General features: G+C 43.4%; 1 protein-coding gene across 1 annotated transcript in view; it reads right to left on the reverse strand.

Moving 5' to 3' along the window:
* Positions 1-23513, reverse strand: part of ZMIZ1 (zinc finger MIZ-type containing 1) — a 412625-nt gene that overhangs the window by 40273 nt on the left and 348839 nt on the right. The window contains exons 8-11 of the mRNA XM_070946491.1: positions 19474-19542; positions 12203-12317; positions 9143-9360; positions 6035-6233 (exon numbers count right to left, since the gene is read on the reverse strand). Of these exons, the coding sequence (XP_070802592.1) occupies positions 6035-6233; positions 9143-9360; positions 12203-12317; positions 19474-19542 (601 nt within the window). The remainder of the gene's footprint in view (positions 1-6034; positions 6234-9142; positions 9361-12202; positions 12318-19473; positions 19543-23513) is intronic.

Consider the following 23513-nt stretch of genomic DNA (forward strand, 5'->3'; position numbering starts at 1 on the left):
AAACCAACTCTGACCCCATGTAATTTACAGTCCCAATCATGACTCTGTTTTCCCCTGTCCCCCCAGGGTGTGTCATCAATCACATTTGCCAACGGATCAATTTCGTGGGCTGTAGAGATCACTCCCCTCTGGCCACTGTGGGTAACCCTGGCAGACAGCCTTGAGAAAGATATGTCTGGAATGTGCTCCTGTCTTTGGCTGCCTTGCTGCTTCATTGGTTTCCCATCCCCCTTGCCTATGGCAACTCGAGAGCAGGCAAGGATGCTTTGCGAGTTGACAGTCTGGATAGATGAGCAGCCATCTGGGTTTGATGACTAGAAAGAACTTATCTCCAGTGAACTTTGGCTGTTCAAGGTTGCTCCAGGTCAGTCTGGGAACCATCAGCATTGGGAGGTTAAAAATAAAAATGAATAAAACCAGGAAGAAACCAATCTGCTTCTGCTAAGAAGCAGTTGAACATGTCCATACCCATTGGCAAAAAATGTGTGTGAATGCCTAAATTTTGGATTTGATTTCAGTCCTCGACTTATGACCACAATGGAATCCAGAATTTATGTTGTCAAGTGAGAAATTGGTTAAGTCAGTTTTGTCCCATTTTACAACTTTTCTTGCCACCTTTGTTAAGAGGGAATGCTGCAGGGGTCATAAGTGTGAAAAATGGTCACAAGTCACTTTTTTCAGTGCCTCTGTAACTTCAAATGGTCACTAAATGAACTGTCATAAGTCAAGGACTAGCTGTAATGATGATCCAAGACAGGGATTTCTCTGTAGCTGTGGTAGGAAGAGTTCAACACGAGGGAAATGTCTTTCTATTTGCTTTTTCTATTTGCTATTTGTTTTTGGTTTATTGGTTTTTTTTTAAATTATTTCTGCTTATTGGTTTTAATCTGGGTTGCCTTGTCGGCGGAAGGGACTCAGGACACCCCAGCAGTAACATGGTGCCATTTAGCATGCTGCAAAGATAAATTAACAGGGATGTGGTGGCTCAGCGACTAAGATGCTGAGCTTGTCGATCGAAAGGTCAGCAGTTCAGTGGTTCGAATCCCTAGTGCCATGTAATGGGGTGAGCTCCGGTTACTTATCCCAGCTTCTGCCAACCTAGCAGTTCGAAAGCACATGAAAAATGCAAGTAGAAAAATAGGGACCACCTTTGGTGGGAAGGTAACAGCGTTCCGTGCGCTTCGGCATTTAGTCATGCTGGCCACATGACCACGGAGATGTCTTCGGACAGTGCTGGCTCTTCAGCTTTGAAACAGAGATGAGCACTACCCCCTACAGTCAGGAACAACTAGCACATATGTGCGAAGGGAACCTTTACCTTTACCTTTCCCCCCCCCAAAAAATCTGCCCCCCCTTTTTAAAAAAATCTCCTGTTGCTTTGTACTTAATATCTGCTGACTGTTTTGAGGTGTGTCTGTGTTTGTATGTCTATGTGGGAAAGAATCACTCTTTTAAATTCTAGCGTTTAAATATATGTTTGTTGTTGTTTAAATTTCCTTTTTTAAACCTGCCATTTCAATTTTCATGAGTCTTCTGCAGACCTGGCTGAACAGGGAGTGAAAACAGCAATAGCTCTTAGACTTATATACCGCTTCACAGTGCTTTTACAGCCCTCTTAAGTGGTTTACAGAGTCAGCCTATTGCCCCCAACTATCTGGGTCCTCATTTTACACACCTCGAAAGGATGGAAGGCTGAGTCAACCTTGAGCTAGTCAGGATCGAACTTCTGGCAGTGGGCAGAATTATCCTGCAATACCGCATTGTAACCATTGCGCCATCCCAACTCTTTATAAATAAATAAATAAAATGAATCTAAAGGACAACTTTCTGAAATAAAGGATCAGTGTTTACAAGAAAGGAAACTGGGTCACTATATAGCAATATCAATAGCCTTTTAGACTTATATACCACTTCACAGTACTTTACAATCCTCTCTAAGTGGTTTACAGAGTCAGCATAATGCCCCCAACAATCTGGGCTCTCATTTTACCGACCTGAGAAGGATGAAAGGCAGAGTCAACCTTTAGGAGGAAGGGAGCGAAGGAGAGAGGGAGGGAGGGAGGGAGGAACAAAGGAAGGAAGGAAAGAAGGAAGGAAGATAGCAATAGCACTTAGACTTATATACCACTTCACAGTCCTCTCTAAGCAGTTTACAGAGTCAGCCTCTTGTCCCCAATCATCTAGGTCCTCATTTTACCTCGGAAGGATGGAAGGCTGAGGCAACCTTGAGCCTAGTGAGATTTGAACTGCCAAAACGCAGCTAGCAGTCAGTTGAAGTAGCCTGCAGTACTGCACTCTAACCACTGTGCCACCTCGGCTGACTGAAGTATTTTTACAAACCACAACATTTTAAACAAGAATGTTGCCTAGGCCAAATGGGGTCCTTTCCCTTCCCCTTTGGCATAAACTTCCCTTCTCTCTCTCATCTGGGATAGAGCTTCTAATTCTTCTGTAATCTCTTTTCAAAATCTTTTCTGAGGTCATCCGAGACTAGCCCAACATATCAAATCTAAACTTTTTTCTTTTTTTTTAAAGAAAAGAATTCTGGAAAATAGGCAAGGGATGATGAAGCGAACAAGTGAAAAATAAACAAAAGTGATGCTGCACATCAATTAATTACATCTTATTTATAAAATTGTTGCTGCCCATTTAGTAACAAGCCCCTCTACACCTCCAAGAAGAAATAAATGAGACCCCATGAATTAAACAACAAAAACAACAACAACTCTTCAAATATAGAATGGGATTAAAATATACCCCAGAGGCAGATAAACATCGTTCTTGGACTCTTAAAAGTTACAACCTTTGAAAACCAAAGGTGATTATCGAAAATCATAGAGATCAATTTCCCTACTGATTCCTGATTATGAAATTATTACATCTGCGTTGATGTAATAAAGAAACACCATTATATACATCAATTGAGCTACCTGATTTTCTATATAATGAACAATTATTTATTTCAACTTTTTATGAATAACGAGGAAGCAAGCACAGATAATTCTTAATACCCTTTCCTCCTCCTATTTCTCCAGCAATGACAACCCTGTGAGGTGTATTGGGCTGACAGAGAGAATGACTGGCTCAAAGTCATCCAGCTGGCTTTTGTGGCTAAGACAGGACTAGAACTCACTGACTCCTAGTGATTGCCCCAAAGTCATCCAGCTGGCTTTCATGCCTAAAGTGGGACTAGAACTCACAGTTTCCTGGTGATTGCCTCAAAGTCACCCAACTGGCTTTCATGCCTAAGGTGGACTAGAACTCACAGTCTCCTGGTGATTGGCCCAAAGTTATCCATCTGGCTTTCATGACTAAGGTGGGACTAGAACTCACAGTCTCCTGGTGATTGGGTCAAAGTTATCCATCTGGCTTTCATGACTAAGGTGGGACTAGAACTCACAGTCTCCTGGTGATTGGCCCAAAGTTATCCATCTGGCTTTCATGACTAAGGTGGGACTAGAACTCACAGTCTCCTGGTGATTGGGTCAAAGTTATCCATCTGGCTTTCATGCCTAAGGTGGACTAGAACTCACAGTCTCCTGGTGATTGGGTCAAAGTCACCCAGCTGGCTTTCATGCCTAAGGTGGGACTAGAACTCACAGTCTCCTGGTGATTGGCCCAAAGTTATCCATCTGGCTTTCATGACTAAGGTGGGACTAGAACTCACAGACACCTGGTAATTGGCCTAAAACCATTCAGTCAGCTTTCATACCTAAAGCGGGACTAGAATTTTTTTATTTTATTTTTAATTTGATTTATATGCCGCCCTTCTCCGAAGACTCAGGGCGGCTTACAATGTGCTCAGCAATAGCCTTCATCCTTTTGTATATTTATACAAAGTCAGTTTATTGCCCCCACAACTGGGTCCTCAATTTACCTACCTTAGAAAGGATGGAAGGCTGAGTCAACCTTGAGCCTTGGCGAGATTCGAACCCTGCAGTAATTGCAGGCAGCTGGTCTTAATAACCAACTTAATAACAGGGTGCCTTAAACCCCTGTACTACCAAGGCTCTTGGTAGTAGAATTCAGAATCTCCTGGGGATTGGTCCAAAGTCATCCACCCGGCTTTCTGCTTATGATGGAACTAGAACTCACAATCTCTAGCCCAAGCTTGTGGCTTAACCACAAGACCATACCGGCTGAAATTGAGAGTAATGGCAAACTGCAAAGTTTAATTAGTCACATGAACATAGCAGATAAACCTATTTCTAGTTATCCGCCTTCTAATATGTAATTTGTTTGCAATTACTAGAAGTTATAATTAGATAAATAATTATAACTGAATGAATATGAAAGGAACAAAATAAAACAGATTTGTCTCGATGCAGATTATTTTGCATTAATATTCACAGATACAATTAACCCTGTTCTAAAGTTAGAAAAAGCATTAAGTATCAATAATTTGCAGGAATTAAAACACAGATGGAGATAATAGCTATAAATCAGGACAATGAAGTTCAGTGTATTTAGAGAGATTTAAGATATTCATTAAAAAGCAGGGGTTACTTAGTAAGGTTCTAAATAAAAATAAAAAGAGTTGTTTAAAAACACGAATAGAACCTATTTTTAAGTGGGCTGTAGTTTATGGAGTTGCAATATAATAAAAAAACGGCATAATGTTGTTTTTTTTTAATTTACCAGCAGAGATAGACCCTAATGCTGTTTCTAAATATCAACAAAGGAGAATAAGAATAATATTAAATAGAATGAAAAAGGGTAATATTACAAAATAAAAGAATGAATTCTTATATTGTATCCTGTATTAGTCTAGAAACAAAAAACATCTACAGGAAGTCTTTGACTTACAACCACAATAGAGTCCCAAATTTCTGTCGCTAAGTGAGACATTTGTAAAGTGAATTTTGCCCCATTTTCTTGCTACGGTTGTTAAGTGAATCCCTGCAGTTGTTAAGTTAGGAACATGGCTGTTAAGTGAATCTGCTGTCGCCATTGACTTGCTCATCAGAAGGTCGCAAAAGGGGATCACATGACCCTGGGACACGGCAACAGTCATAAATATGAGCCAGTTGCCAAGCGCCTGAATTTTGATCATGTGACCATGGGGATGTTGCAACGGTCGTAAGTGTGAAAAATGGTCCTAAGTCACTTTTTTCACTGCCCTTGTAACTTTGAGCCATCACTAAATGAACTGTCGTAAGCGGAGGACTATATGTACATGAAGTCATCACAAGCCAGGCTTGACTGAAGGGAACTCTTGCCTTCTTGTTCATTTAGTTGATCTTGGCTTATCTCAAAAAGCCGCTTAATATTTTGAGCAGATGCCAATGGGAAATCCTTTTATTCTTCTAGTCCAGTGATGGTGAACCTTTTTGGCACCGAGTGCCCAAACCGGAATGTGAATTCAGGTGCGTGCATATGCGTTCACCAGAGCACCGGAAACCTGAAGACCAGTTGGCCGACACGCACATGCCTGTTTTTTGGCCATTTTGAGCTGCTTTTGGAGCCATTTTCAGGCCATTTTTGGGTCCAAAAATGGCCTGAAAATGGCCAAGAAAATAGCCTGGAAAACGGCCTGGAAAAGGCCCGAAAAATGGGGGAAGGGGGACAGCCATCTGCTCAGGATGAACTTACCCAAACAAGGCTGGATTTCATCCCTATGATCTCTAAAAGTAAATGTTTTCCCTGTTTGTCTTGCCTGAGTCTAGGACACGGTGTTCATCTGTTTCTTGGCCAACGAACCAGTGTTGTCCGAAGACAATTTCTCTGGTCATGTGGTCAGAATGGCTATCCTCCAAAGGCGCACAGAATGCCATTACCTTCCCACCGAAGTGGTACCTATTAATCTACTCGCATCTGAATGCTTTCGAATTGCTAGGCGGGCAGGAGGTGGAGCAGGATGGGAACTTACCCATTGTGCAGAGCTCGGGACTCGAACCTCAGCTCTCCAGCTGACAAGCTCAGCATCTTTAAGCCGCTCAAGCCATCGTACCCCTTCTATGATCTCTATTTCTATCCAAACACCATGAGAATGAAAAATCCCACCCCAACTATGGACATGAACTGGCACGCTTACCGGTCCGTATTGATTCATGTCTTTGTTTTGGGTTTCTTGCAGTGCTGCAACGGTTGCGGTAGCTGTAGCTGTGGCAGTGGCGGCGGCGGCGGCGACAGCAGCGGCGGCGGCAGCAGCAGCTGGTTGAGTGAAATCAGCAGGGGGTCGGGTGTGCGGCGGCATCCCCATTCCCGCAGGGTTATTAGGACCTCCTGGATAGCTGAGGGAGAGAAATCAAATTGACAGACATCAACGTTTGAGTTACCCAAATGCAGTATGGTCCTAGGCTGCATCAACAGATGGATAGAATCAAGATCACGTGAAGTGTTGGTGCCACTTTAGAGTGCCTTGCTAAGACCACACTTGGAATATTGCATCCAGTTTTGGTCTCAATGATACAAAAAAGATCTCAAGACTCTGGAAAAGAGTGCAGAGAAGAGCAATAAATATGATTAGGCGACTGGAAGCTAAAACCAGGGGTGGGCTGCTGGGGGTTCACAGGGATTCGGAAGAACCTCTAGCTAAGATTCTGTGCAGTTTGGAGAACCCCCAAATCACACTCCTGGCTGGGCCCACTCATCCCGCCCCTCCCAGGAGTCCCCATGCAGCCCATTTTGGATGCAGGTAAGTGCAGGGCATGCGCCGAGATTCGGGGAGGGAGAAAAACAGGCCTACCGGAAGTTTGGGAAGGCCGGAAACGGGCCCATTTCTGGCCTCCAGAGGATATCCGGAGCCTGGGGAGGCTGTTTTCACCCTCCTGGAGGCTCGAGGAAAGCCTCCAGAGCCCGGAGAGAGCAAAAACGCCCCCCACCCACCATGGTGCAGGAGGCTGAGTAGGCCACGCCCACTCAGCAAACAGGCAGAGAACCTCTTACTAAAAGTTTTGAAGCCCACCCCTGGCTAAAACATATAAATCATTGCCCATGTAAGGCATGAAGAGAACATATCCTGGAGAAGTGGATATCGGAGGTCCAATTCGAAGTGGGCTTGCTTCTGTCTCCGGCAAACTATGGAGATAATATAACAGAATAACAGAGTTGGAAGGGACTTTGGAGATCTTCTAGCCCAAGCTCCTGCTCAAGCAGGAGACATTACACCATTTCAACAAATGGTTGTCCAATCTCTTGTGAAAAACCTCCAGTGATGGAGCGCACACAACTTCTGGAGGCAACCAGAAGATAGAATAGAATAGAATCAAGATCATGTGAAATGTTAGTAACACTTTATAATGCCTTGGTAAGGCTACACTTGGAATATTGCATTCAGTTTTGGTTGCCACAATGTAAAAAAGATGTGGAGACTCTAGAAAGAGTGCAGAGAAGAGCAACAAAGATGATTAGGAGACTGGAGGCTAAAACATATAAAGAATGGCTGCTGGAATTAGGTATCTTTAGTTTAATGAAAAGGAGGATTAGCGGAGACATGATAGCAGTCTCCCAATATCTCAGGGGTTGCCACAAAGAAGAGGGAGTCAAGCTATTCTCCAAAGCACCTAAAGGCAGAACAAGAAGCAATGGGTGGAAACTAGTCAAGGAGAGATGCAACCTAGAACTGAGAAGAAATTTCTTGACAGTGAGAACAATTAACCAGTGGAGCAACTTGCCTCCAGAAGCTGTGGATCCTCCATCACTGGAGGTTTTTAAGAAGAGACTGGACAACCATTTGTCTAATCTAGTATAGGTCTCCTGCTTGAGCAGGAGGTTGGACTAGAAGACTTCCGAGGTCCCTTCCAACTAGTTTGTATTTGGGGTCAGGAGGAATGCAATGCAGGGAATTTTAACATGAAAATGGGGGTCCCTGCACTTGTCATGGAGATGACAACTACAGAGTTCTGGGAACATCAGCACTGCAATCTCATCATAAATGCATTCGGGCATAATTACAGATGCTCCAAATAAATGACTCCATGCTTTCCTTATTATGGTAATTTTGCAGCCCCAACTGTCTATATTTCATTCCGAGTGCATTTTCTCTTGCTAACTACCTCTCTCCTGAAAATTCCCATTTATTGGGTTTGTTTTTGTTTCTGCTTAGTATGCATGACAAAATAATAATTCCATGTTTGAGGGTCCCGAGTTATGTAAATGATAAAACGTGAAGTTTGGTTCTAAATATTAGTTAAACCTGATTTTCTCTAAAAGGCAGGGACAAAAGGGATGTTTTGAGTTTGGTCTGGCTAATGTTCAACGTTTGTTCTCCTGAGCAAAGCTGTAACATTTATATCTATCAATAGCCTTCGTACAGATGCTCAGCAAAATGTTAGCCACTTTTAAGTCTATGTGTTGCATAATGCATTTAGTGGTTAATTAAAACTATAACTTAGCTTGTATACCTTATTTGATTGACTTGAGTCATGTGCAAATCATTTTCCTGAAGGTATTTTGATTTCATTTTCCTGAAGGTCTTTTGCTTTAAATTTGAACCCTCCCCTCCCTTTGCCTTCTCTTCTCTTCTCTTCCCCCTTTCTCCTTTCCTTTCTTCTCTTCTCCTTTCCTCTCCTCTCTTCTCTCCCTTTCTTTTCCTTCTTTATCCATTTACTTTCTTTCCTATCCTTCCCTTCTTTATCCATTTAATTCCTTTCCTTTCCTTTCCTTTCCTTTCCTTTCCTTTCCTTTCCTTTCCTTTCCTTTCCTTTCCTTTCCTTCCCTTCCCTTCCCTTCCCTTCCCTTTATCCATTTACTTCCTTTCTTTTCCTTTCCTTTCCTTCTTTCCTTTCCTTTCCTTTCCTTTCCTTTCCTTTCCTTTCCTTTCCTTTCCTTTCCTTTCCTTTCTCCTTTCCTTTCCTTTCCTTTCCTTTCCTTTCTCTTCCCTTCCCTTTTATAGCAGCTAAATAGTTTTACTAAGAACTGTATGTTTCTGAAGTTTGTTTTAGGATTTCTCCCATCCATCGGCTTTTAAGAAGACTTTTCAAATTTCTCTTTAAAAACTCATGTCACCTGCTGGTTTATCATGGATGTCTTTGAAAATTGCCTTTCCAAGTTTCACCTCTCTGTTTTCAGTGATGAATACAGAAAGGAACGGTCCCGATGAACCCAACTCAATTCCCATCACGTTCTGATGACGCCTGACCCCTTTCTCTAAGCCTCTTCTAAACCAGTATGGAATGGGCAACCTCTGTTCCAGCCTTACCTTCCCGCAAAGCCTCCACTGCCTGGATAGTTGGGCCGTCCGTACATGCTTTGTTGAATGTAGGACTGATTGGAGCTGGCCTTGGCTGAGAAGGGCGGTTGCTGTCCGGCAAACTGAGGGGAATTCATGCCAGGATTGCTGGCCGTCATCCCAGAAGCCATGGGGTTGCCTGCTGGGTTCATAGCAGTGTTGGCGTTGGCCATGGGATTTCCCAGCACCTGGTTGAAAGGGAAGGTGACATCTTAAGAGAACATCCATACAAGCAACGGTAGTGATTTTAAAAATTTGTCCCTTCTTATTAGAGAGGAGAAAAAAAATGGAAGGGTGGATCACCAAAGTAATGGTTTTGGTGGGGATAGAAGCATTGGGATAATGCCCTTGCTTGGCTTGTCCCAAAGATGCTTCTCAAAAGGTAACTGGACTTTCTTAGTTTTTTTTTTTTCTTAAAAACTTTTTTCTTCTCCTCCAGGAAGTTCATCATGAACTGAAGAACCTTCTAGGAAGAGAAGCAAGGAGAAAACCAAGAAAGTCCAATTGCTCTTCAGAAAAAAACACTTTTGGGACAACCATGACCCTTATGATTAAGAATCTCCATGGACACTTTGCTTAACATCTTTACAAGTTGTTCAACTCCGTTGGACAAAGAGAGATACCATCGATGGTGATAAAATCCCTGAAGCCAACACACCGAGTGGTTCTTCTTCTTCTTCTTCTTCTTCTTCTTCTTCTTCTTCTTCTTCTTCTTCTTCTTCTTCTTCTTCTTCTTCTTCTTCTTCTTCTTCTTCTTCTTCTTCTTCTTCTTCCTCTTCCTCTTTTTCTCCTCCTCCTCCTCCTCCTCCTCCTCCTCCTCCTCCTCCTCCTCCTCCTCCTCCTCCTCCTCTTTCTCCTTCCTCTCCTCCTCCTCCTCCTTCTTTGGAACTTCTCAATCATCCAGGGCATGGTTGTCCCAAAAGTGCTTTTTCCAAAGAGCAATTGGACTTTCTTGAAGTTTTTTGGCCTTTAAAAACCTTTATGTTTTTAAGCAAATAAATAAATAAATAAATAAATCAAGACAGACCAGTTGCATTTTAGTAAAAGCACCTTTGGGTCTTTCTTCGTCTTCTAAGATGTAATTTACAGTACGTCACAGAAGTGAGTACACCCCCTCACATTTTATAAATATTTAAGTGTATCTTTTCATGTAACAACACTGAAGAAATGACACTTGGCTACAATGTAAAGTAGTGGGTGTTCAGCTTGTATAATGGCATAAATGTGCTGTTCCCTCAAAATAACGCAACACACAGCCATTAATGTCTAAACTGCTGGTAACAAAAGTGAGTACACCACTAAGTGATAATGTCCAAATGGGGCCCAAGTAGCCGTTTTCCCTCCCTGGTGTCATGCGACTCGTTAGTGGTACAAGGTCTCAGGTGTGAAGGGGGAGCAGGTGTGTTAAATTTGGTGTTATCGCTCTCACTCTCATACTGGTCACTGGAAGTTCAACATGGCGCCTCATGGCAGCACATTTACACCGTTATACAAGCTGTATACTCACTACTTTACATTGTAGCCAAGTGTCATTTCTTCAGTGTTGTCACGTGAAAAGATCTTCTTAAATATTTACAAAATGTGAGGGGGTGTACTCACTTCTGTGATATACTGTACATAGCCAGATCAGTAAAATCCAAGATCGCAGCCTTGTTTGGATTCAGCCCTCCAAATAATTGGTCTCTTGGTGGCTTGCTTAAGTTTAATAGGCACACAATAGACCCTGTCAATTATCGAGGTTCAATTTTGCAATGGAGTAAACAGAATTGCGAAATAAAGGAGAGAACACCAGACAAGTCTAAGAGAGAACAACTTCCCAGTCTTACAGCAATCTCAGGGGGGAACATTATTAACCCGTGTCCAAAGGTTTTACCCTTGGCAAATCTTAGTCAAAGTCTAGGAGATGTTTCTGCTTTAAGAGTAAGCCACACCATGTAGGAAAGAGGAATTATCTGTACAAGACATGCATCCAAATCTCAATCGCTTATCTCAATACTTTATGATGATGTGGTGCCTGATCTATTTGCATCCATTCCCTGGCTATCCACAGAACAGAGGTGAGCAAAATTCAATCTTCTGTGACTTACAGACTTTTCGTTCTTTAAAAATATTGCGGCCATCAATGAGTGCTTCTCTACAAAGAGAGACATGCCTTAACAATTCTAGAAACACCGCCCTTGTGAGTTAGACACAGTGATGGGCTGCTGGTGGTTCGGACCGGTTCGGGCGAACCGCTAGTTGCGACCAGCACCCTGGCACTATCCCATGCTATATCGCCGTGTTTTTTTAACATGCATGGAAGCGTGCGCGTGAGTGAATCGCTGGGTTTTTGAAGCCACGTGCATGCATGGAAGGTGAACGCCCTCACATTTTCAGTGCTGGGCAAACCGGTTGTTATATTACATGATGCCCACCTCTGCTTAGACCAGGGGTCGGCAACCTTAAACACTCAAAGAGCCATTTGGACCCGTTTCCCACAGAAAAGAAAACACCGGGAGCCACAAAATCCTTCCCATGCCTGACTATTTCCTGAGCAGCCACAGAACTAGCATATGTAGTTGAATTAAACTTTCTGTTTTCTTCTGTAACATTTCTCTTCTTGGATTTATCCATGGTTGGCCTACACGTTGGCGGTTCTGATATTTTGAGCGACAGGGAGCCACAGCAGATGGATGAAAGAGCCACATGCGGCTCCAGAGCCGCTGGTTGCTGACCCTTGGGTTAGACACTTTTATTTCAGAATGAACATCCAGCATAGAGCTATATCAAGTCCCTTTCAAAGGCACAGGTCCCAGTAAACCACAGTTTTCCAGATGGTCTACTTAAAACTGGCCAGCAGCAATTCAGCAAATCACCCAGCTTCACCCTAGCAACAGGACAATCCATTGTGAGCAACGTTACCTGTTGAATCAATCTTACACCTTAACCAAACATTGCTCAGCCTTTGGGGGGGGGGGGTAGGGGAGGAGTCAATCTGAGCACCCTTGAAAAAAATAGAAATAGAGAGAAGATTTCCAGAAAGATACTTACCTGGCTCTGTGATGTGTTAGTCACACCCCATACTGTCGTAACCACCGATAGGGAACCTGGCGGTTGGTTACTGTTTTGTTGCCAAGGAACAGAGTCGTAAGGAAATGATCCATCACTATAATAAAATATGAAAGAGAAAAGGAAAAAAAAGGGGAAGGGGAAGAGACACACATGGTAGATAAAGTCACACTTTAATACTTTCATATAAATGACTACCAGGGCTGGTGGGAAAAGACCTCTTTTTCATTTCCAAACAGGTTTCTCCTCTAGCTAGCTTGGTGGACCTGGAAGGGGTCTTTGGTGGTCTCTGAGTTTGCTTGTTTGCTTGCCGACGTTTCATGACCCAGCTAGGTAACATCATCAGTGCTAGCGTTAGTGATGATGTGACCTCGTTTGGGTAAATAAAATGTCTGCAAGAAAACAAGCAAACTCAGAAAGCACCAAGGACCCCTCGTGTCAACCTTGAGCTACAAATATCCTCCTTTATTGGTTAACCTTCCTGACGGAGATAACCTTGATGGAGTTCATTGGAATGCAAAGAAGAGGGAGTTTTGGGGGGGAAGCTGGAGAAGAGAAGAAATACATAGAATTGAAGAGGGGGCACAAAATGTGTATGACAACGAGGACAAAAAAAGCAAATGGGGATGAAACCAGGTGAGGTGTAAATGTTGGGGTGCAAACTTTTTCATGTTCGCCTGTCAAAATAGCTCCTGGCAAAGCATTTTTTTTGGGGGGGTGGGCTATGTGAGTACCTGACAGAATATGTGAATGAATATCTTGGGATTCTGGCTTTGCGTGGTTTACAGGCAGTCTTTGACTTACGGCCACAACCGAGCCCAACATTTCTGTTGCTAAGCGAGGCAGCAGTTAAGGGAGAGGGGCCTCGTTTGATGTTCTTTTGTTTGCCGCAGTGGTTAAGGGAATCCCTGGCATTGTTAAGTGGATCGCATGGTCATTGAGCAAATCCAGCTTTCCCCATTTGTGTTGGCTTGTCAGAGAAGTCAGCTGGGAAAGTTACAAAAGGCGATCGCCTGAACCCAGAACAGCACAACGGTCATAAGTACATGCCAGTTGCCAAGCACTTGAGTTCTGATGGGGATGTTTGCCACGGTTGTAAGCGTGAAAGTCATAAGTCACTTTTTTTGACTGCCGTTGGAACTTCGAATGGTTTTAAGTCAAGGGATACCAATGTTTCTTGCTGAAATCTCTGGCCATCTGCACTTAGCTGCACATCTTGAAGCTTTTGTGTTCCTTCAAGCCAACGTTTTCTACCCTGGCTCAAAACAATCCTTTGATAGCAATAGCAATAGCACTTAGACTTATATACCGCTTCACAGTGCTTTACAGCCCTCTCTAAGTGGTTTACAGAGTCAGCCTCTTGCCCTCAACAATCTGGGTCCTCATTTTTCCCACCTCGGAAGGAAGGAAGGCTGAGTCAACCTTGAGCCTGGTGAGATTTGAATTGCCAAATTGCAGGCAGCCGGCAGTCGGTAGTCAGCAGAAGTAGCCTGCAGTACTGCTCTCTAACCACTGCGCCACCATGGCTTGTGTTTGAACAAAAATTACAGAGCCATTTAAAATTGGACTTCTGTCCCATCCTGAACAAGCCAAAAATGCTATTTGAACTGCATGAAAGCTACCGGGGGAATAGTAGCTAAGACTCAGCTTTGGTCTACAAAGCCCTTATTGAAATTTTATCCTGATTTACTTCTGTCCTGGCATCAAGCTTTTTCTCCCCCTTCTCAGTCTGGAAATTTGTTTGTTTGTTTGTTTGTTTGTTTGTTTGTTTGTTTGTTTGTTTATTTATTTGATTTATATGCCGCCCTTCTCTGGAGACTCAGGGCGGCTTACAATGTGTTAAGCAACAGCCTTCATACTTTTGTATATACCTGCTTAGTAGGGCTTTCGCCCCCCCCCAGCAGTGTTCTTTTTTATACAAAGTCAGCTTATTGCCCCCACAATCCGTGTCCTCATTTTACCTACCTCGAAAGGATGGAAGGCTGAGTCAACCTTGAGCCTGGTGAGATTTGAACTTGTAGTAATTGCAGGCAGCTGGTGCTGCTTAACAGCACTTTAGTCTGCTGCGCCACCAAGGCCCAAGGCAATACTGAGGTCGGCCATGAGCTCACTCAATACTAAAAATTAGAATGAATGAGCTGGAAGGGACCTTGGAGGTCTTCTAGTCCAGCCCCCTGCTCAAGCAGGAGAACCTATACCATTTCAGATAAGTGACTGTCTGGACTCTTGAAAACATCCAGTGATGGAGCACCCACGATTTCTGCAGTGCTTTGGAGAATAAGTTGACCCTCTCTTCTTTGTGGCAGCCCCTCAAATACTGGAATACTACTATCATGTCACCACTTCTTCTTCTTTTCTTTAGACTAGCCAGACCCAAATCCTGCAGCCGTTCTTCATATGTTTTGGTCTCCAGGCCTTTGATCATCTGAGTTGCTCTTCTCTGCACTTTTTCCAAAGTCTCAACATCTTACTTTTTTTTTTTTTTTTGTAGTATGGTGCAGTGGTGGGTTGGTACCAGTTCTCCCCGGTTCGAGCAAGCCAGTAGCGGAGATGGTGAGGTGACAGCGAACCTGTTCGCTCCGACCGTCAGTTGGGCCCTCCTGCCCTCCCCTGCGCTATACCTACTTATATTCGTTTGTTTTTAGCCCAGCTGATAGGCGCGGTAGAGCGGATTGCTGTGCCTCAGCTGTTCTGAAATTCAATGCGCTTGTGCGAAGCGCAAGTTCGGTGTGCGTGCGTGCAAAGCGTGTGTGCAAAGCGAAGCGGTGGTAACACCGGTTGAAACCTACCACTGGTATGGTGACCAAAATTGGTTGCAGTATTCCAGGTGTGGTCTGACTAGGGTTTCATAAAGCGCTACTAATACTTCACATGATCTTGATTCTACGCCTCTCTTTATACAACCCAGGATTGTATTAGCTTTTTTGGCTGCTTCTGCACACAGCTGGCTCATATTTAAGTGATCATCCACTACGACTCCAATTGTCCCTCCCATAGTGACTGTTTTTGAGCCAGGTCTCGCCTAATTTCTACTTGTACCTTTGATTTTTCCTGCCTAAATGTAAAAAAAATTGCTTTTCTCCACATTAAAATTCATTTTGTTGGATAGGGCCCTCGGCTTACGACCACAATTGAGCCCAAAATGCCTGTTGTTAAGTGAGACATTTGCTAAGTGGAGTTTTGCTCCGTTTTATGACCTTTCTTGCCTCCGTTGTTAAGTGAATCGCTGCGATTGATAAGTAAGTAACCCGATTATTAAGTGAATCTGGCTTTCCCGTTGACTTCGCTCATCGGAAGGTCGCAAAAGGGGATCATGTGACCCCGGGACGCTGCAACGGTCATAAGTATGAACCAATTGCCAAGCATCCGAATTTTGATCGTGCGCCTATGGGGATGCTACAAAAACGGTCATAAGTCACGTTTTTCAGTGCCGTTGTCGCTAAACGAATTGTTGTAAGTCGAAGACTACCCACATGAGCTCGTTTGGCCTAGTTGTTAAGGCACCAGGCTAGAAAACAGGAGACTGTGAGTTCTAGTACTACCTTAGGCATGAAAGCTGAGTGGGCCAGTCCCCCTCTCTCTCTCTCTCAGCCCAACTCAGCTCACAAGTTGGTTGTTGTGGGGAAAAAAGGAGGACGAAGGAACATTGTGTGTGTGTGTTTGTTGCCTTGAGTTATTTGTAAAAATAACAAAAATGTCATACGGGTAAATAAATGAGATAAAATAATACAAATAATAGGCCTGGAATGTTTTTTTAAAAAACCCATATAAAAATGTATTTTCTGTCACAGCTAAGATCATCTATTCCTATAAATTATATTCGCTGATCGGATTTATAGGTGGGGGTCTTATTACAACTCCCTTTTATATATGAGTCACGGTTAACAGACTAAAGTAGAAATTGTATACCCCCATCTAAGTCTCCAGGGTCTCACCTGTCCTAGGACTGAATACGGCAGAAATCGTGATTAATTCATCTTACAACCTATAGCTATGACCTTTCGAATTCGCTATAGTAATCTTTCTGCTCTCGTACGATTTTCCCCATGCACGCATTTTACCTACTACAGGTAGTCCTCGACTTACAATCGCAATTTAGGCCAAAACTTCTGTCACTAAATGGGACGTTTGTTAAATGAGTTTTGCCTTCTTTTACGATTTCCCTTTGCAACCGTTGTTAAGTGAATCACTGCACTTGTTAAGCTGGGAACATGGCCGTTAAGTGAATCTGGCTTCCCCGTTGACTTGGCTTGTCAGAAGGTCACAAAAGGGGGGGTCACCTGACCCCCCCCTGGCTACTGTGACCCCATCGTAAACATGAGTCAGTTGCCAAGTGTGTAAATTTTGATCACATGACCTTGCGAAGGCCGCAAACGGTTGTGTGTAAAATGGTCACGAGTCACTTTTTTCGGTGCTGTCGTAACTTCAAATGGTCACTAAATGAAGTGTTGTAAGTCAAGGACTATCCGTGCTTGCCTAATTCACGCCCCTGATAACGTGCCTCAAAATGGATTACTTCCTCTTCTCTGTCATTTTCCCCTCCTCTTATATGTGTTTAATCTGTATGAGTGACAAACACGCCTACCTCCTCTTTGAAAAAGACAAGGGAAATCCAGCGATTGATGTACGACTACGAAATTCTGAGAATGCCATTTATAGACTTAAATAGCATCTCAGGTCGGACGTAAACATAGCATTAAAAGAAAAAAGAAAAAATTGGGGCTGCAGCTGTTTTTGGCTGAATTATCCGATTTACTAGATGTTGTTGCTATGCCCACTGATGCTGGAGAATTAAAAGTGCCCCTTTCACACTAGCACACGGGTGTAAAGGAAATCTTTGTGCTCACAGGCAAAAGACCTCTAAGGACTGGAAATGGTTGTGTTCACAAGGATTAAACACTTGTCGTTGCAGCTTCCATTGTTTGCTAAGTGTGCAAGTCCAAATGACCAACATTGAAACTTAGGTCAACAATTCTTACTGGCTGAAAATGAACGATGTAAACGAACAGAAAAAGGAAGAACACATATGGAAAAAACTAAATGGGTCTGAAATATCTTCTTAACCATGATTCATTGTTAAGAATCTTTATGCTGAGGGTAACCCTTTAGCATGGGTGTATTCCATGCTTAAAGAGCAATAGATGTCATAGGTGTAAAGGAAAGAAAACTTCATTAGAAAATATAAAGACTTCCTCGAAAGCAATTCATAGAAATTTGTTTAGATACAGGGGAAAAAAAGGCCTACTAAAGATGGTTTCAGATGTTGCCTAAATAGCTAAAATAAACTAGCATGCTATGCACCAGATAGCACCCTTAATGGACTTTGTTATTGAGAGATTAAAAAAAAAAGGAGAAGGGGAAGGAAAGAAAATATCAGAAAATGGAACCCTATCTTAGGTCAGCTGTATGTAAGAAATTATTCATTTCAAATCTGAGAGGTAGAATTAGATCTTAGAATGATGCAAATCATCATTGTAAATATTGAAAACTGGAAATATGAAGGCCATACTCTTTTATCTGCCATTCAAATCTCATTTCTCTAAGTTCTTTGAGAACCTGGTGGGTTTTGGTAAAAGAATAAGGGGGAGGGGAGAAAAAGTTCAGTCAAAAGGTAACCAATTTTCTACCACCGGAACTCTTGGCCTTGTCTGAAATTGAAGAAAACAAACAAAAACCAACTAACAGGGCCCTTGGCCTGCCAAAGTTTAAGAATTCATGTGCTAGATTATGGTAGTTTGTTCTCAGATTCACAAGAGACTGTTTACCTATATACTTTCCTAAAACGTGTCAGGAAACTCCAGAATGTAGACATCTTAAAGCTGGACTGACTTTGGTGGACAAGTTTGGAAAAATCTATTTTCACTCTCAAGAGGCTGGTTTTCTGTTTGTAACATTCATGTGTAAATAAGGATACATCATATCATCACAGAATTTATATATTTATATAAATACTCTGAAATAATCTTAAATTGTTTTTGCAAATGTTTCCTACGTCTCTTGGTTTGTTTTCATTTTGCCACTTCTCTTGATCCGCCATGGGGTTGTCCACAACATTTTCCACCGTAACGGAAGAGAAGAAGCAAATGAACGATTTGCAAACGTCCCAATCAACCCTACCATAAGCTAGCTAAGCCTCAAAGACGAAGGAAGGCAAATATATACGTGTCCCAGGATAATGAATTGCAGGATCCAATTTGGGATGGTCAGCAGGACCAGAGGTTTAGCCTTACGAGCGTTCAGACTTGTGCTGGAGTTATTAAGCCACTAAGATTGTTGACTGAGCAGGGACATAAACAGCCAGGGAAATGATTGAAGCCTGGGAAACAGGGCCCTTCGTCAGTCAACAGGAGTGTTGATTTACCACCAGCTGAGCAGGTGCTTAGGAGCCAGAGGACTTGGTAGTATGAAGTAACAACCACCAATGACTTAATAACTGGCCATCAACACCCCAATCACCAACTAATTAGTCACACACAACCAGGCACCACATAAATACTACGCATAGAATAGCCCAAAGCACAGATTCCGGTGAAACAGATGTTCCCTGAGGATGGGCTGCAGCATCCGAGTCTGAAAGCTCGAAAGACTAAACCTCTGGTCCCGGTGACCGACCCAGATTGGATCCTGCAAGCATCGACATAATTGATCTTCATTGCATTAAAAAATCAAACGCATCTTCCAGGGACTGTCAGCGGGGTCTTCCACAAACCATGATGATGTAATAATGATGACGCAAGCACAATAATGAATTCAGTCAATGACAACATAGTTGCATCATCATGGTCTAAAGCAAGTAGGGTTGGCGTGATTACATCATCACACCTGGATCTTCAACTACCTTCCTTGTCTTCCCCAATGGATGCCCTGGACTTCTATAAATCCTTATTATGATCCCCCCACTTTTTTTTCTGCTACAGATGTTAGAAAAAAAACTTGATCAGGGTTAAATACGATGCACCTTGGTTTGGAGATAGGGTGTGTGGTTGCTATTCTGTCTCAGGCAGAAAAATAACAATTTGATGCAGCTCTATTCCTACCCTGGAACATGAAGAAAGCAACTGGAGGGCTAAAGAACATAGATATTCCTGATTGGCTTGATACAAGGGTAAGATCTAGGGAAATCCCTTGGCTAGAGGGAAGGGGTCCATCTCTCTCCATATGAACCCTCCCTTTCTGCGGCTAGTCCACGAAAAGACATGAAGAGTCTTTTACAGCCTGTTTCAGAGCCTGGCTCTTCAGCTGTAGAGACTCACGCTTTCAGCTCTGGAGGTCCCCGTTTCAATCTCTGGGGTCTGTCAAGGTGGCAGCCGTCACATATGCACCTAAGAATCAGAAGGGAAAGTGTAGATCCAGAATAAAAATCGAAATCCCTAACAATGTACATTGTCTTGCATTTGGTATCTGGCGCTCATGATACCCAGAAGCTAAGCTTCTCCGGGCAATGGGCTTTCCCACACATACACATACATATACCAAGTGGCCCAGTGGTGAAATCCAAATTATTTTGCTCCCGGTTCTGTGGACGTGGCTTGGTGAGTGTGATGTGGCTTTGATGGGCGTGGCTTGGTGGGCGTGGCAGGGGAAGGATATTGCAAAATCCCCATTCCCTCCCCACTCCTGGGGGAACAATACTGCAAAATCTCCATTCCCATCCCACTCTGGGGCCAGCCAGAGGTGGTATTTGTTGGTTCTCTGAACTACTCAAAATTTCTGCTACCGGTTCTCCAGAACCTGTCAGAGCCTGCTGGATTTCACCCCTGAAGTGGCCTGTCCTGTCATAATGTCCAGTTTGACTGGCTGATTGATGTCCCTCTTCATTTGGTTTGGCAAGTGGAAAAGCGTAATCTTATGTCATGGACGTCTGGTTAGGAACTCCTCCAATATGAAATGCATCCCATCTCCTCATCATCACAAAGCTAAACACACACACTGCTAGCTTGTACCACCTAACAGATCCTCCATGTCATTTAGAATTCTAGAATTGGCTAAGGGAGATGGGTCTATGACAACTCGTCGCAGCCAACTCGTCGCAGCCAACTCGCGACAGCCAACTCGCGACAGCCAAGATGCCGCGGGACAACTCACTGCAGGGCAAGAGTTACACTAACATCAAAGAAATGGTGGAAAAGAGTAGGATCATTAAAGAAAGGATGCATACGGAGGGCGAAAATGAAATGTGAATGACAAACAAATAAACTAAAATTTAAAATAAATAATTATGTTAAATTTTCCCACGGAGAGTTGGCCATGGTGAGTTGCCTGCAGTGAGTTGGCTGTGGCAAGTTGGCCCCAGCGAGTTGTCTCATTCTGAAGGGAGACCTGACTTGATCTATGGAGTCTGTAGCTGCTGTTAAACATGTTGGGATTTCCATTCTCAAATATGGGATCATCTCTGTCCCCAAGCCAACCCTTGCCAGCAACAACCACCGATGTGGACAATCAACATGATCACCCAATTTTTTATATACTTCCCCCCCCCCCCTTTGCAATCTTTTTAAGGCACTCATTCACTGCAAGTATAATGAGAAAGAATCTGATATAAGAATACAGGTTTGGGTGCTTTTCTGAAATTGCGTACATAATTGAACCCCAAAGACATGAGGCCACCAGTCTGAAATAAAGATTAAGTTGGCGAATTGTTGACTACATGCACTGATGCTTGTGGAAAGATTCAAACATGCCTGAGTCTGTTTAAAAGAACCTTAATCTCACAGTGATCAGTTCTGTCTTGACAATAAATAAAATAGGGAGTTGAAGGACATAAATCAAGATGAAACAATCAAAGAGTTGATTGCTCTCTATAAAACAGAGAGCAAACCCCACTCTCTTCTAGCACTGATGAGGTGACCGAGTTGGGTAATGAAACAAGACCACCAATCTCAGATAGCAGAAAGGCCCTACAGTTCAACCCTGAGTTACAAGTATGCTGTTCTATTGGAGCATGTCTTTACTGAGCTAATCCTGGTACAATTCCTAAAAGTCCATTGGATTGATTGTGCCATCATTCTTGCTCAGCAGAGGAAGATACCAAGAAGCTCAGAGACAGTACAATTCTCTCTCTCTCCTTCTCTCTCTCCCTTCCTCCTTCTCCCCCTTTCCCTTCCCCCCCTCTCTCTGCCTCATATTGCTAAAATTGACTTGAGATTAAAATTAGTCAGAAACAAATCAGAATTTGCCAGTTTTATGGTCCGCCAGCAGCCTGTGGAGCTGGCAGCAGAGTTGGACAGTGAGGAGGCTGAGGAGGAACATGGGCCAGTCCTGTAATCTGGGGAAGGCTCGGATGAGGGCTCTGTGTCAGAGGCAGAGATGGGGCCAGGGCCATCTGGGAGTTATGCACAGACTCCGGAGCCTCCAGAGTCAGAGATCAGAGAGGCAGAGGAACAGGAGGAGCCTGTTCCTAGTGCGCGCATGCACAGAGCTGCCAGAAGGCAAGAACAGTTAAAACTAAAGGGATGACTCGGGAGTAAGGCCTGGAGATGATTGGCCCCTCCCATAAGTCTTAAAAGAGGAGCAAAGACATGTGGGCCCTTTGCAGGAAAGCAACATTGTTAATTCTGTTCCCAGTCGGCATCTCTGTTTGATTCTGGACTCCATGTGGCTTTGCCAAGTAAGTCTTTGGCAGAGTGTCAAGGGAGATAAAGGTTGGTGATTATCCCGAAGGACTTCTCCCGAAGGACTTTTTGCAACTAATTGGGACTCAGCTGTGAATGAACGTAAGTCACAGCTGTTGCAATAAAAGAGGTTTTTGGGGCTACTCGTGTGTTTTAATGACTCAGGAAGCCTAGGTCACAACAGCCAGGGAGCAACAGAGAATCCCAGATTGTTAGCAATAATTTGATGCCCGTATTATACCATAGACGAGATAGATACAACACACAACCACAACATAAGCAGCTGCCCATTCCTGCCTCCATACGGCAGAGGATTTTCAGCAGATGACTCGTACGCAACCTTTCCAGTTCTACACATTTCTGATCCTATTTCTTATGGTAAGCATTTTGGCATGTTAGATGGGAATTTAGAGATGGAATTATTAGAATCATGGCACATTCTTCTAGCTATACTTTCACAAACCAATATGCTTAGACCTTATTCCAACATTGGAAATATAGCACTAGCACTAGCCCTTAGACTTATATACCGCTTCACAGTGCTTTACAGCCTTCACTAAGCAGTTTACAGAGTCAGCATATTGCCCCCAAACAATCTGGGTCCTCATTTTACCGACTTTGGAAGGATGGAAGGCTGAGTCAACCTTGAACCATTCGGAATCGAACTCCTGGAGTGAGCAGTGAGGTAGCCTGCAGTACTGCATTCTAACCTCTGCGCCACCATGGCTCTTACAGCACATGTGAAAAGCATGTAAAATAATAAGTAGGGTTAAAACTAAATGACATTTGCCCAGTATCGGGCCATATCGACACATGTTCTCTTGCCAGCATGAGGTCTTCCCCCATATATGTTGAAGGACATTGTATGCACCATGGCATGTATGAGATGAATTGTTCTTCTCCACATTCACAAAGAGTATCTTCTATTGGATAACCCCATTTTCTTAGATTGTCCAAAGAGGCCGAAGGAGTCAAGCTATTCTCCAAAACACCTGAAGGCAGGAGAAGAAGCAATGGATGGAAACTAATCAAGGAGAGAACCATCCTAGAATTAAGGAGAAACTTCCTGAAAGAACAATTAACTAATGGAACAACTTGCCTCCAGAAGTTGTGGATGCTCCAACACTGGAAGTTTTTAAGAAGAGAAAGGACAACCATTTTCTAAAATGGTATAGGGTAGTGGTGAAATTCAAATTTTTTTACTACTGGTTCTGTGGGTATAGCTTGGTGGGCGTGGTGTGGCTTGGTGGGCGTGGCAGGGGAAGGATACTGCAAAATCTCCATTTCCACCCCACTCCAGGGGAAGGATATTAAAAAATCTCCATTCCCACCCCACTCCAGGGGAAGGATACTGCAAAATCCCCATTCCCACCCCACTCTGGGACCAGCCATAGGTGGTATTTGCTGGTTCTCCGAACTGCTCAAAATTTCCGCTACCGGTTCTCCAGAACCTGTTAGAACCTGCTGGATTTCACCCCTGGTATAGGGTCTCCTGCTTGAGTAGCGGGTTGGACTGGAAGATCCCCAATGTCCCTTCCAACTCTGTTATTCTGTCCTTTGATCTTTGATCAGTGTATTTAGAGATTTCCATACAAGCCAAGGTTGTACCTGACCACATGGCAGTCATATGGTTATACTCAACCGCCTGGTAGCTCCTTACTTGTCTTCCATAGTTCCAGGGT

This window comes from Pituophis catenifer, unplaced genomic scaffold, assembly GCF_029215685.1.
Source record: "Pituophis catenifer annectens isolate HBS135680 unplaced genomic scaffold, rPitCat1.0.hap2 SCAF_6, whole genome shotgun sequence".
Classification (NCBI taxonomy): Eukaryota; Metazoa; Chordata; class Lepidosauria; order Squamata; family Colubridae; genus Pituophis; species Pituophis catenifer.